General features: G+C 43.5%; 1 protein-coding gene across 1 annotated transcript in view; it reads right to left on the bottom strand.

Annotated features, from left to right (window-relative positions):
* The window catches only part of Limch1 (LIM and calponin homology domains 1), an 89,036-nt gene extending 76,378 nt beyond the window's left edge, over positions 1-12,658 (bottom strand). The window contains exons 1-3 of the mRNA XM_059275937.1: positions 12,628-12,658; positions 11,013-11,123; positions 3,529-3,724 (exon numbers count right to left, since the gene is read on the bottom strand). Coding sequence (XP_059131920.1) covers positions 3,529-3,724; positions 11,013-11,021 — 205 coding nt within the window. The 5' untranslated portion in view covers positions 11,022-11,123; positions 12,628-12,658. The remainder of the gene's footprint in view (positions 1-3,528; positions 3,725-11,012; positions 11,124-12,627) is intronic.
* Between the last annotated feature and the right edge of the window lie 1,255 nt (positions 12,659-13,913).

The raw sequence follows: 13,913 nt of genomic DNA, 5'->3' as shown, positions 1-13,913 counted from the left end.
TGCCTGTAAACAAATACGCACACCGCCTGGCCGTGCCAAGCACATGGATTTGTTTCCCCACTTGATAGTAGCCTCTCTTTATAAGGATAGAAACAGGCTCGCAGAGGTCCTCCCCTCCCCATGGCTGACTAGTGTGGGCTCGGGGAGACTGGATTCTGCTCTCCAGACACCCAACGTTCTGTCCTGTGAGCACACTGCTCTTGAGAAAAACGTCTTTTTACAGTGTCCCGGGCTAGGGGAACTACTCCAGTGTGCTGAATAAATGAATGAAAGCATTTACTATGACAGCTTAGTGATGGTTACAGTTGTCTTGGATCCCTCAACCTAGAGTCTAGGGGCCATATTTCTGTATCATCTCTAAATATTATCGCAATATACCAAAAGTCTCAAAATGTGTTAGCATGTAAGCACACCCCTTTCCTCCTTGAATTACTCTTCGGGATGGTCTCGACAGACATTTTAAGAAATGTTAACTTGCCGAAGTCCCTGGTCTGAGCTGTGAAGTGGGCAGCTTCAAAGATGCACAGCCAAGATGGCATTTCAGTTGCACCACTCGAGAGCTCCACGACACTGGGAGTTGAAACCCCAGGTCCCCTCGGTTCCCGTGGCCTTCACAGAGGAGACACTAGTGCTCCCCTGGGGTATTGTGAGGGTCCAGTGAAATGGTGCAGAGGACCTCAGGGAGGCTGGCATGGTATGCCTGGGTAATTATAAGGCTAGACCTGAAAAAGACTGTTACTTCACTTCATCCTGTGGACCTGGAAATTTACCAGGCTGGCTTCTCCCCAAACGTTCAGAGTTAGGAAAACAGAACAGAACACACGGTGCATTATCATTTTATCAAAGTCTCACCCTTCTTTTCCATGTGCCTATCGGCAAGTAGAGCCATTTGGTTTCCTTACCCTCCTCCACCCCCTCTTCCTTCCACATATCTGCTGCCAAACACCCCCAAATTACAAAGACTTTGTCACTTTTTTCCTAGCACTTTACTTGTACTTACTCTTTATATATTTTTTTGTAACACATCTTTTTTTAAAAAAATACTGGTATACTGAATTAAGGCAATGAGTCATATTTATGAACTATTACTAATTTTTAAAGCAACATGAGTACAAGGTTGTGTTTTCTGTTCATTGAAGTTTCCTGAGTGACTTCACAGGTGATGCTTGTGGAAGCGGAAGGAGGCACTTGGTACCTGGCTGGCAAGACATGTTGGCTGAAGCAAGCCTACCAGGAAACTGTATCCAAATCAGAATCATGGCGCTTCTGAACATGGCTTGTCTCTTTTGAATTGGTCAGTGGGTACCCATCCATAATAACACAGTTGAAGCCTTCCATATGGACCCAATACAAAGGGAGAGAATTTTATGTTAAAATTGCCCCAGATTGGTTGTGAGTCTGGGGACAAAAAAATGCAAAGACATGCCCCCCCTCCTCGAAATCTTCCGAACATGGAACTATTTATTAGAACTAGCAATCTTACTGATGAGCATCATTTTAAAGGAACAAACTAGAAAGGAAGATTAAGAAATGTGTTTTTTCTTTTAAAGCTTCACTGGGTCTTGATTAGTTTATAGGAAGATATGCCTGAAGGTATCAGATTGATTGGTAAAACCTATGGAGATGCACAGAGTGGGGAAATGGTAGGGCTGTATTCCCCACTGTTCATCTGATGGAGAAAGCATTTATAAATAGGCTCTAGTTTATCAGTTTTAATTGCTGCAACTAAACTGTGCTTTGGGATATTTTAGCATAATGTTACTAATCACCATCTCAAATCCTTTCAAGATGTGGTTTAAACTCTGAACCCCTCAAAGCTGGTGACAGACTAAAGCATCCACAATACCAGTTATAGAAAAAGAGGTGGAAAAACAGTCACATTTTTTTTTAGAGGTTAAAACAAACAGTATGGGTGAAACAGTTTGGTCAAGATGGCTTTTGTAAAAGGAAACCCATGCTTGGGTTATATTGAAGCATAATTAGATCACGGACTTGGTATTTTAACTTCTAGTGCTGTGGGTGGTATTTAAGATGTCAAATAAAATTTCAGAAATATTTCTCAAGCAGCTCACAATGTAGCATGGAATTCTTTAGGAGTCGCACACTATGTGGCCCTGAGGCTAATCTGTCAGCTGAAAAGTATATATTCTGAGCCAACACATTTGTTCAGTGAGTTTAGAATAAAACTTCTACTGGGTAAAGACCAAAGTAGCCCGGGTAAATTAAGAGTACCCATTTGCACCCATGCTTCTTGAGGCTGACACAATTAAACTACTAGACAGACAGCGATTTTCCTCATTTAGAAATGTTGGGACAGACTTCAACTCCCGAAGACACATCTGTAAGGTGTCTCCCAGCTCCATGCAAGGATAACCTAAGATGTTGCCAGACACCAACATCTAGGCTGAAGATTAAGACACTGCGAGCGTTAAGCATCTAGTCTAACTTAGAACCTGGACCTGGAAAATAGTCAAGTATCACAGTGACTTGCACAGCTCAGGGGCTGGGATGCAGCTCAGTGGTCCAGCACTCACTTAGACCGCACAAGGCCTAGCATCAATCTCTAGTACTTCACTAAACAAACAAAAAACTATAGTAAGAATTTAATGTCAACACTGCAGCCACAAAAGATAATCTTGATCTCAGACAGTAGAAGGTTATCCCAAAATATTACTATCAACCAAGCAACATACACAAAAACAGAAACAACAACAACAAAAATCCCCCACCAGCCTTACTGTTGTTCTGCAAGTTTACATGCAGAACCAAGCTACCTGCTCTCGTTAAAAGCCCCAAGGTGTAAGAGAAGTAAAGCAAGCAGCTCTTAGTAACAGCCACTGAACTCACATCAGGCTATAGGACCACACTTTTTTTTTTTTTCTGGAGAGAAAATAATGATCATTCCATACAAGTAATATCAAATCTGCAGGCTTTAAATAAAATTCAGCTTTGGGGCCAACAAACAGTCTGGCTATGTACTATTCATTCATGGCCATTTGCACTGAGCTAGCCCACCAGTGAGACATGCTAAGCATCAAATTGATTGATAAAACAGGTGCTAATGGAGAGGGGCACAGCCTCGGGGGCCCCTGGGCTTTGAGGATGTAAAGCGTACTTCTAATTTGCTGGGGAGTTGTTTCATTTTCCCTTCCACAGTGTGTTACTCACTAAACATTTCCCTTTCTTGCACCCACAGTATATAAACGGGAGTACACTTTATGAGCTAATGGTCTGCACAGCATCTTGTTTCAGGGAAGAATGATGTAACACATTTTCCAACAGAAGATACACTCACTGAGGGAGGCAGTGTTCGAATGAACCGCGGGCAAAGCCAAGCAAAATTCTGAAAGCCACGAAGAACAAGAGTCAAAGACTTTTCCCTTCCCCCTACTAGTTTTATAGAATTCCCAGGCTCCAGCCAGGTGGGTCTGGAGACTGCCTTCCCGGCCCTGCACTCTCTAACCATGCCCCTGAAACTCCTGTTAACGATTAACTCCAAGATGGGCGGTGTATGAAGAGCCAACCTACCATCACTGCTTCCCCTGAGAACTACATCTGGTGAAGGTGTCTGCCGGGAGCGGGAGCCAAAAGAATCCAGGCTGTCGAAGGAGTCATCTCGGCCGTGGCGAGGAGGAGAGAGAGAGTCGCTGCGTTCAGAGTCCCAGCAGTCAATATAGCCACTGTCCCGGATACTGCGCTTAGGACTCTCAATGTCATCAGTCTCCTGTCCCAAAATAAAACGGAAGAATTTCAGATATGACGGCAACATACATATGTTATCCGGCCTCCGGGGGTCCGCAAGATACGTGCATTAGGCAATCTGGTGTGGAAAAGTCGGAGCAGCTAGCTCATGAGGCTAATCAACAGGTGATTATCCAATTCCTCAGCCTTTCTCTGCTGCATTCTTTCAATTAGAAAATCATGCACAACTTAAAAAAAATCCCCAAGAAACTCATATCCCGTAATTTTTTTTTAAAAAAGTAAACATAAAGAATCACAAAGTTTGGGTTCACAAAAATGCAATAATCATTGACAATAAAGACAAAACCTTTGACCTGTCTTTCGGAATCCATAACCGCATGTCTCTGGGACGAGTCCCTAATTCAGTGCTACTGCCCAGGGGAAGGCTGTCTGGCAAATGCAGGCAGAATCAGGGCTGTGAAATTCTGGAGCTGCATGCTTCCCTCTCCTGCTACCTTGGAGGGAAATTCCTGCTCTGAAAGCGAGCTGTCTTTCTGAGGCAAAAGTTAAAAAAAAAAAAAGCAATGAAAAATATGCAAAACGCTTTTCCTGATGCCTCAGAAGAATCCAGGCATGCTCTCTCTCCGCCAGCTCTTGGCGTTGGGGGAGCTGCAGGCACTTGTGGCTGACCCACATGTTCAGAGCAAGGAGAACAATGGCTGCCTTTGACAGCCTGTGATTATAAATTCTTTCCAGCACAAGCGGCACATACTAAAACACTGAAACTCCAGCAGAAGAAAGGTCAGTCAAAATCATCCTCACCCTCGCATTATAATAAAAGCCTTGTTCCCGCCAGTGCCTTCGCATTCATTACAATAGTCCAGGCTGGGGGGGGGGGGGAACGGACGACGGGACTCAAAGATAAACCTCCGCTTAATATCCCCGAGACTGTCACTAGAAATCAAGCCTGTAGAGCACACTGGCAGAGGAGTATGCTCTCACGGACAAAATCTGGAATGTTGCCCCGCAGATCTCCCTGGGATGCACATGGAGGTCCCCTCTGCGTTCCCAATGGAAAAGGAAAAAAAAAAAAAATCACCACTCTCCCTGTTTGCAGTTTGAGATGGTTGCTGGTCTAATTCTGTCTAAGGGGCCCTGGGAGCCCATGCCTTTGCAGGAACTATAATTGACGGCTGTTTCTAACAATTATGGAGGGGTGCGCTTCTGACCCATTCCCCACCCTGGGGAGACAGGCATGGGGTTGGAATGGTTGTAATTCACCAGGCACACTCAGGTTTCCCATCAGGGAGGAAGGAGTGGGCAAGAGGACAGGGGCAGGGCTGGCGGGGGGGGGGGGGGGGGGACCCTGCAGCCCCAGCCAATTAGTGCCCCAGAAGACTAGGCTGTCAAATGCCTGGGTGAGTCCAGCAACAAGACACTAGAGCAGTGGGTCTCAACCTTCCCAATGCTCTGACCCTTGAATACAGCTCCTCAGGGTTGTGGTGACCCCCAACCATAAAACTGTTGCTACTTCATAACTGTAATTTTGCTCCTGTCATGAACTGTAATGTAAATACCTGACATGCAGGGGATCTGATATCTGACCCTTGTGAAAGGGTCGTTCAACCCCAAAGCGGTCAAGATCCACAGGTTCAGAACCACGGCTCAGAAATGCCACTTATGGAAATTAAGGTTAATTATGTGCAGGTCAAAAGTTAACCAGAATTTGGAATAAAATCCAGGCCTGAGAAGTTGAAAAAAGAACGTATAACTCACCGAAAAACAGACCTGAATTAGACAGAGGGTCAAATTTAGCTTCTTTGGGAATACAAGATATTATTGTAAATTACTCATCAACCAAATGACTAAAAGGTGAAGCATACTTTTATTAAACACTTACTATATGTCTGGGTCATGCTTTCTGCATATCGTGTTATTCACCCCCATACCCAGCCAATGTGGTAGTTAATAATACCCTTATTTTATAGAAGAGAAAAATAGGAATCAAAGAGTTACTTTAACTTAAGCCACACAGTAAATAGTAAATACTTAAAAATAAAACCTAAAACGATTCATCTCTAGGTTTGGCAAGATGGCTCAAGACTGGGTGCTGCCTGCATCCTTGTGAATGCTTGCCAATCTGGGTTATGTCTCCTAACTGATGCTGTTTACGACCAAATGACTGAAGGAGAAATGTCACAAAAGAGATGCAAGTTAGGGCCATGGCCAAACGCTTAGCTTCAGAAGCCATAATGGCTGGGTTTAAATCTTGTTAGCTGTGTGATATAGGCAACTCACGTCGCCTCATGGGTCTTCATCTATAAAATGGGACATAGCAAAGGTACCCATCCAACCGAGTTTCTGGGACTATTAAACACGTGATCTGTGGAAAGTATTCGGAACGGGATGATGCAGAGTAAGGACTTTAACTACTATTCCTTCACTGAGGCATATACATTTTAATATAGAAATTATACAATATTTATACACCGGTGTCAAAGGCAACACTTTCCACACTGACCTGTTCTTTTTCTACTTATACCTCAGTGCCTTGTAAAAAACAGACAGCCAGGGGGTGGGGCCACTGGTTGCAGCTGGAAGTGACATGCTTACAGACTGCTTGGTGCCACATGACAAAAATACCAGAAAGGCTTTCCATGAAGCCTGGGTCTTCCCTGCACTCCCAACTGCAGGAGAAGATTCAGGAAGAAAGAGGATCAGTGTGTCTGTTCCTGGAGCCTCAGCAGCTGTCTCCCTGATGCTCACGGGGAAGAAAAATAGAAAGCTTACCATGTTCATGACTACGTAGTAAGCCAAGATTGAGTCCCCAGTGGGGAAATAAATGGCGTGGACAGTCTGAAAAGCAGAAAGTAGGTCACTGTGGCCAACCTGGCCACGCTGGCCTCCCAGGAATGCCACAGGTAAACCAAGAGGCTGACTTGTTAGCCAGAAGTAAAAAATGTGGCTATCCACTGGACTTCCAGTTTTACTGGTTTCAATCAAGCCACCACACTTTGGGGGGGGGGAGGGGGCTGGGAGGACTTTAGAGTGAGGATCTGGGGGAGGGTGGAAAATATAAACCAACAAAGACAGGTATGTCTAAGTCTTTCACGGGGTCTAATTGCATTGTCTGTGCCTTTCATCTTGGAGCACAGTAGCCCCTGTCTTCCACAGAGCTCTCAAGGGAAGGCAGGAAAGACTGAAATCAACCCACTGGACCAACTACTTGCTGTTCTGGTGAAAGGGTTCATAAAGGGAATGGGCGCCTCTAGCCTCCACAAACTCACGGCTTATTTCACTAATCCCCCTTCTTCCTAGGCCCTCTGTGAGTGTTAATGAGAGCCAGCAAGGGCCTGTGGGTGACTGACAGTATCTAAGACACTCCAGATGCCTTCTCTGGACACCTCAACATTTTTCGGCTTGCTGTGTGATTTATAGGGTGGCTGAGTGCTGCTCCAACATGTCTGAGGTTTAACTTCTCCAACATAAGCGATTCATTCTACTGATACTGCCCAAGGGCCTTCTAGGTAGTATTCTAGCCCCAGGGACACAGCATCATAAAAATAAATCAACGGGCACCTTATTTGTAGGAACCTTGTGTTCTGAAAGGGAAGACCACAGATAAACAGAAAAAGGTAAGTAGATACAAAATTGGAGAATGAGTATGATGGTAGTGGCTATTTCATGCACTCGTCTCTCCAGGTTTTGTTTGCTAGACACACTTCCCCCTTTCTATCCCTTCCTCCTAGTGATGCCCTCGCCTCTTGGATCAGGAATGGGGTGGGCCACCCATGGTCACAATGACTAGTGTAGAACAGAACACCCATTCCTTGGAATTATACCTCTGGACCTAGAGGAACTACTTCCTTACCTTTCCAGGAACTAGAAGCATCTTCCCTGGAGATGCTGTTAGCTACATCCCTTTATGAGGATTGACTTCTTACAGGAAGGAGAATAAACTCCAGGATAGATGGGAATGATGAGTGAAGGTCATGGAGAAATAACCCACATGGTTCACAACACTGAGAGTTCCAAGCCCCCTTCCACTTCAGGATTCTTGCTAAGGGCTCTCCACATATTAATTATAGAGTAAGTACCCTATAGTTACTGATTTTGTACACATTTTTCCACTGAAAAAATTAATATTAAAATTTTCTAGTTAGTCCCTTTTGAGGAAGACACAAATTTAATTTCAAATTTATTTCAGCCAGCCTCTGTTCACAGTGTTCAGTTGTCCCAAAAATCTGTCTACTTCTCATCTAGTTAAAAAAAAAAAAATATATATATATATATATATATGCCAAAATAAAGCCTTTCTTTTCCAAGCCTTTACTTGTGGATGGGTATGAATTTGTGACCAAGTTCAAGTCAATGAGATGTAAGCTGGGAGTTGTTATTGTCCATTTTCTTCTGCTAGAACAGAATGCCACAGACTAGGTAATTTAAAAAGAACTTACACATCAAAGTTCCGAAGTCTGCTAAATCCAATGTCAAGGTGCTGTCATGGAGAAAGACCTTCCTAACATGATAGAAGCCATTCTTTACCCAGAGAATGTGTATGCAATGGACAGTGTGCCTTGATAACACAGCTGGGATTATAAACCCACTCTAGCAACCATAGCATCAATCCATTTGTGAGACTGTACCCCCCATGGCCAAATAGCCCTGAGAGTATAACTCCTGTTACCACCACTGCAGTTAAGGTCCAGCATGAGTTTTATAGGGGCGGGGGCGTTCAAACCACAGCAGGATGCAGTGTGTAATTTTGTAAAAGCGTGCTCACAAGATAGCCCCTTTCTCTGTTCCTCCTTCCTCCTGACTTGAATGCAGACATGACAGGGAAAAAGTCTGAGCAGCTAGCTAGCTTGAGCCAGCAGGGAAAAGCTGTGGGCTGAGGATGATGGCACATGGGACACAAGGGTCTGGGCTTTCTGGCATCGTCCAGGTGTAGAACTGCCACACTAGCTCTGGACTGCATGCTCACACCCACTTATATGAGAAAAAATAAAATATTCCTTTCAGCTGTTAATTTGAGTTTCTTACATTTTGCAGGTGAACCCAGAAAGTGAGAGCATGGAAGAATACAGATCAGATACAAAATATTGCCAGTGTTTGGATAGACCAGTATCTTCCAGGTCGTCTGGTCTCAAGCACCGCTATGGCATGGGAGTACCACATGGGGCCACAGTCGTGAAGAGCCATGCTTTGCCTAGCCGTGCCAAACCCTGCATCATTTCCTGTGGTGTTGTCTACATTCACTCCAAAGAGAAGCAGCTGCAGGCATAGTCTCAGCAGGAAGGGAGCTAGCAAAGCAGACTAGGTTCTTCCTCATCCATCAGCAGGGCTGTGAGATTTCAGCAGCTTTCAACAGATGACCCACCTAGTATTGCCCAAGTACCACTGAATATAGAAGCAACCACTCACACGTCCAACTCCCAACCAGCAATGGCACTCTATTAGTTAGATGAAAGATGGAGGGTAATAGAGCCAAGGCAAGAGACAGTGGGTTGTACTTACTGTATGGGTGTATTTGTTCCATAGGTCATGATAAATACAAAGGTTGTCCTGTTGTTGTTGTTGTTGTTGTTGTTGTTGTTTTCAGTGCTAGGGAGCAAACCCAGGGCCTATTGCATGCCAGGCCAGTCCTCTACACTGAGTACACACTCAACCCTGCTTTATCCATTATAGATATGTGAGCCAGACTGGCTTCGGGCAAATGTAGAGACTCTTAGCTTTAAGGCAGTGCTTCTCCACCTTCCTAAGGCTGCGACCCTTTATACTGTGCCAAATGTTGTGGTGACCCCCTAACCATAACATTATTTTCGTTGCTACTTCATAACTGTAATTTTGCTACTGTTATGAATCATAATGTAACTATTTGATATGCAAGATATCTGATATGCGACCCTGTCTAAGGGTCATGACCCACAGATTGCGAACCACAGCTTTAAGGAAAGAAGAACAATTTATTAGAAAGTTGGAACAAATTCTTGCCTTCAGAATTAAAATCATGAAGGTCTGAATATCCTGAAAAATTTTTATTTCTCTCTCTCTCTCTCTCTCTCTCTCTCTCTCTCTCTCTCTCTCTCTCTCTCTCTCTCTCTCTGTGTGTGTGTGTGTGTGTGTGTGTGTGAGATCTGGGTATATACATGAAGGTCTGAGGAACACTTGTGTGCATCAGTTTTCTCCTTCCCCCACGTGGGTCTCAGGTCATAAGGCGTGGTGGCAGCATCTTTACTCAATGAGCCAACTTGCTGGCCCTTTGGATATCTTTGAGTCTCATTAGTGGATTTATTTTGTATTTACTTTGAAAAGCAAGGAAGAGCTGCCTCAATTATTTATGCTCTGAGACGGCCCTGACCAAAATACAAGGATGATAACTTCAAGCGAGCCTTCCTGCTTACTGAGGCTGAACCACTGTGGAGCCTTTAAAGGCAGGCACATACAAAGCATTCTGCTGCTTCTTTGACAAACTCCTACCTTCTGTCAATCTTCCCCACAAGCAAACAAACCAAGTTTTTAATGATATGCCATCAAATATTTTGTCAAATAAACACATCAAGCTTTAAAACCATTTTCAGAGTTTCCAGATCACTCAGATACAACGATCATCAGACAGACCCAGTAGAAGGAAACGTCTAACTTCTCAGAGCCCGTCCAGGGCGGGGCCCGGGGCAAGGACATGGCTGGCATCACCTCACCCACATCACGGCCCTAACAGGCAAACACAATGACCTTTAGGCTGAAAGTGCAGAGCCAGTGGTTGTTTTTACAGAATGCCACATTGTTTAATTCAAGCATCGCCTCCCCCAGATGCACAAGCCATGAGCTCCATGGTTGTACCAAGCCACGCACCAACATACCAAACTCGCTCTTTCGAAACTACAGTTGGAGCCGGCTCAGACTTTCCAATCACCAAAGATTGTAACATATAAAACTGAGACTCAGGAGGCAAATATGCTCTGGGTAAGACAAACGGACCCTTTCTTGAATGTATACCTTGGGTCAGTACAGTTCTGCCATGTGAAACTATATTTATCTTCCTTTTAGTAAAGTTTTTTTTTTTTTTTTTTTATTCTATGTGTGTGAGTGTTTTCTCTGCATGCATGCCCACAGGGGTCAGAAAAGGGCATCATATCCCCTGGAACTGGAGTTACTTAAGGTTGTGGGCTTCCACGTGGCTGCTGGGAACTGAACCCAGGTCCTCTGGAAGAGTATCAAATGCGCTTCCCTGCTGAGCACTCTAGCCCCAGAACTGTAATCATCTTAAAAACGTGTTGCTTTCCCGCTTTGTCCAACCCTCCAGGGATGAGGAAGAAAAGCCAAGCTACCTTTCGCATCTGAGCCAAGAGTCCTTCAAACTCCTTCAGGTTCAGGGTGGTTCCACTGTAGGACGCACAGCTGTTTGCGGCTTTCCCCAGCCAATAAATGGTCACCAACACCTATGGAACAGAACAACGCATAAGGGTGGGAGGATTTGTCCTGAGGAACGATACTTCAGCATGGGGCTCAGGAACCCTCCAGGAACAGCTAAGCAGGAAGGAACAGCTCAGCACCACCGACTCGTGAAAATCAGTCATGCTGCACCCATTAAGGTGAGATCGTGGTAATGGGAACCCAATGCTGTCCCGGTTGACCCAGAGACACGATTCAGTCAAGCAAGTCTCCAGCTCTAGGGAAAAGGAGGTTGTGAGAAAGTGATCTCTGAGTGAGCAAGAAGGGAAAATAAATCCTCCAAAATGATGCTCTCATCAGACAGCATTGTCCCACAAACTCTTTGGAGTCTTTACCCAGACAAGCGATGCAGGAGTCTGTCAGCTCCATTTGAGATGGGTTCTTTCAGAGCCCCTAATTTCCACTTGTGCACATGGAGAACCTACTGGGATGGATGGCAAAACTCCCAAAGGAGTGATTAAGGTTACTGAGTGCTCTGCGGCACAGGATCAACACAGTACATCTAAGTGACGTCAGAGTCAGCAATACCCAGAGAGTGGGACCTACTGGCCTCTCGCATCAGAGTGTCGCCACACCCCCATTAATCTGAGATGGGAATATTTTAGCCTTGACACAGTTGCTATCAGTTAAACAAACTTGGATGCTGAGGACTGTTCATGGATATCCAGTGGTCTGAGGTTACTGTCCAACATTTGTTTTATGCTGTCTCTCCAAAGAACTGTCCACAAAAACAAAAATCTTCTTTACTTTGAATTGGAGAAAAAAAAAATCAGGGGTTGGCTAAAGATATGCTCCTTAGCAGAATCATAGGGATGAGAAGCCCATGCAAAAGCCTAGACTTTATTTTCATAGTCTGTCTATTTTGCTTCGTCTATGCTGGAAAGGACTTATTGCACTACCTTCCCCATAGTGGGCCAGAAAATGCTCTGGATAATGGGACATAGGCATATGGGTCCAGCTGGCCATGGGCCCGAAGTATAGCTATGTGCATGAGCATTATGATGCGGTTCAGTTTTCTACCGCTGTGGGAAACTCTTACATCATGAATCCTTCAAAACTTCCAGAAGGTCTTTTATTAACTGAGTTCTTACAAATAAATTCCCAGAGAACAGACAATACCAAATGTAAGGACATTAACTAGAACCATAATATAACTAACGTGTGCTGACTGAGATCCCATCTGGGCCACAAATGGAAATGTTAATGTTGAAATCTATCGCTGTGTGTGTTAAGAAAACAAACAGCCACGGAACACAAGCTTTTATTTGTTTGTTTCTAGACTGAACTCTGGTTAGAGCAAAACCTCCAAATCTACTCTTTTTAGCTCTAGCGCAGTTATTAACTATTCTATAAGAGATGCATATACATTTTTCCTAAGAAAGAATCTTTCTAATGAGGCCTATTAGAGGCACTGCATTTAGCTAAACATCAACCTTGCATCATTAAAAGTCAAAAGTATACAAACTTAGAGAGAGATGTCAAAACACTTACATTTTTTAGCTTCCGGCTATAGTCAAGGTTCCTAGGTCAGGAAAGAAAAACAAAACATTATTAGAATAGCAGTTTCTTCAGTGTGGTCTTTCCTTAAACACCTCAAAGACACACTTGCAAAAAATACATAAAATAAAATCAGAAGAATATGGCAGGCTTTTTAAGGCCTATGGCTGGTAGTTTCACTTGTAGGCAAAACAATAAACAAACAAAAACCCATAGGAGGACCAGGGAGGATTGAAGTCTTGCAGGATGCCAGGAAAGGTAAATGCTTTTTAACATAAGAAAGATGAGAATTCCATTTAAAACTGGGACTATTTATATTTGAATTTACAAACTTGATTGTTGAAGATACTGTCTTGAAGGAAATTTGACCACATCTCCTAAGTCTTCTTCATGCATTTAATACAGGTCTGACAACTTAGTGAAATAGACCTGAAAATACATGTGTAAGAAGCCATACTATCTAAATGGTTTCTCCCCACCCCACCCCCTGGCTACAAACTAGAATGAAAAATTGGTCATAAATAGGAAAATATGCATGCTATTTTCAAATGTATGCACATGTGTTAAAAAAAACACATAATAATGTTTATTCTCTAACTAAAACTCACCAAAGCTCTGACTATTCACACCATGAAATATCAAAATATTTCTAAAGGTATTTGAAAGCTCCATGAACACATCAACAAATAAATATTAGGAAAATGAATGCTGGATTTCTTTTCTCTGGTCACTTTGGTGAGGCGTAGGGAGTAGAAAATCCATCGTATAAACTAGCCGAGAACACTGCAAAGCATTTAGACCATGATTACTTGCTGCTAGTATATTCTAACAAACTAAGTATGATGAAGAGGTGGACAGGCTTAAGTTATTGATACTGGAAGGACCAGTCAACATTAGTCCCACTCTGTGGAGAGCAGCTCAGGATCCAGGGCTTCAGTTAAGACAAGAAGCCATCCAATTTGCATTTGTTCAAGAAAATGTTTCTATACTTTTGAGTTTAACAGGAAAGTAATGGCATGCTATCCTCAGCTTAAATATCTGCAGATTTTTTTTCCATTTAACAATGGAAAGATTAAAAAAAAATCCATGTCTTAGGAAAACAAAAATGTGGACAAAAACGACCATTTTTCTGCATTGACAATAAAAGTTCACTGACTGAAACTGTGACTGGGTGCTAAAACGTTATATGTGGCACACAGTAGGACCTCACAAAATATTTGTACAGTGGTTTTCTTGTAACCACCAATTACTTGGAATACTTCCCATTTTTTAAGGAGACT

This window comes from Peromyscus eremicus, chromosome 10, assembly GCF_949786415.1.
Source record: "Peromyscus eremicus chromosome 10, PerEre_H2_v1, whole genome shotgun sequence".
In the NCBI taxonomy this organism is placed as follows: domain Eukaryota; kingdom Metazoa; phylum Chordata; class Mammalia; order Rodentia; family Cricetidae; genus Peromyscus; species Peromyscus eremicus.
Note: the sequence above shows the minus strand (reverse complement) of the source record. Positions and strands in the feature narration are given on the sequence as shown.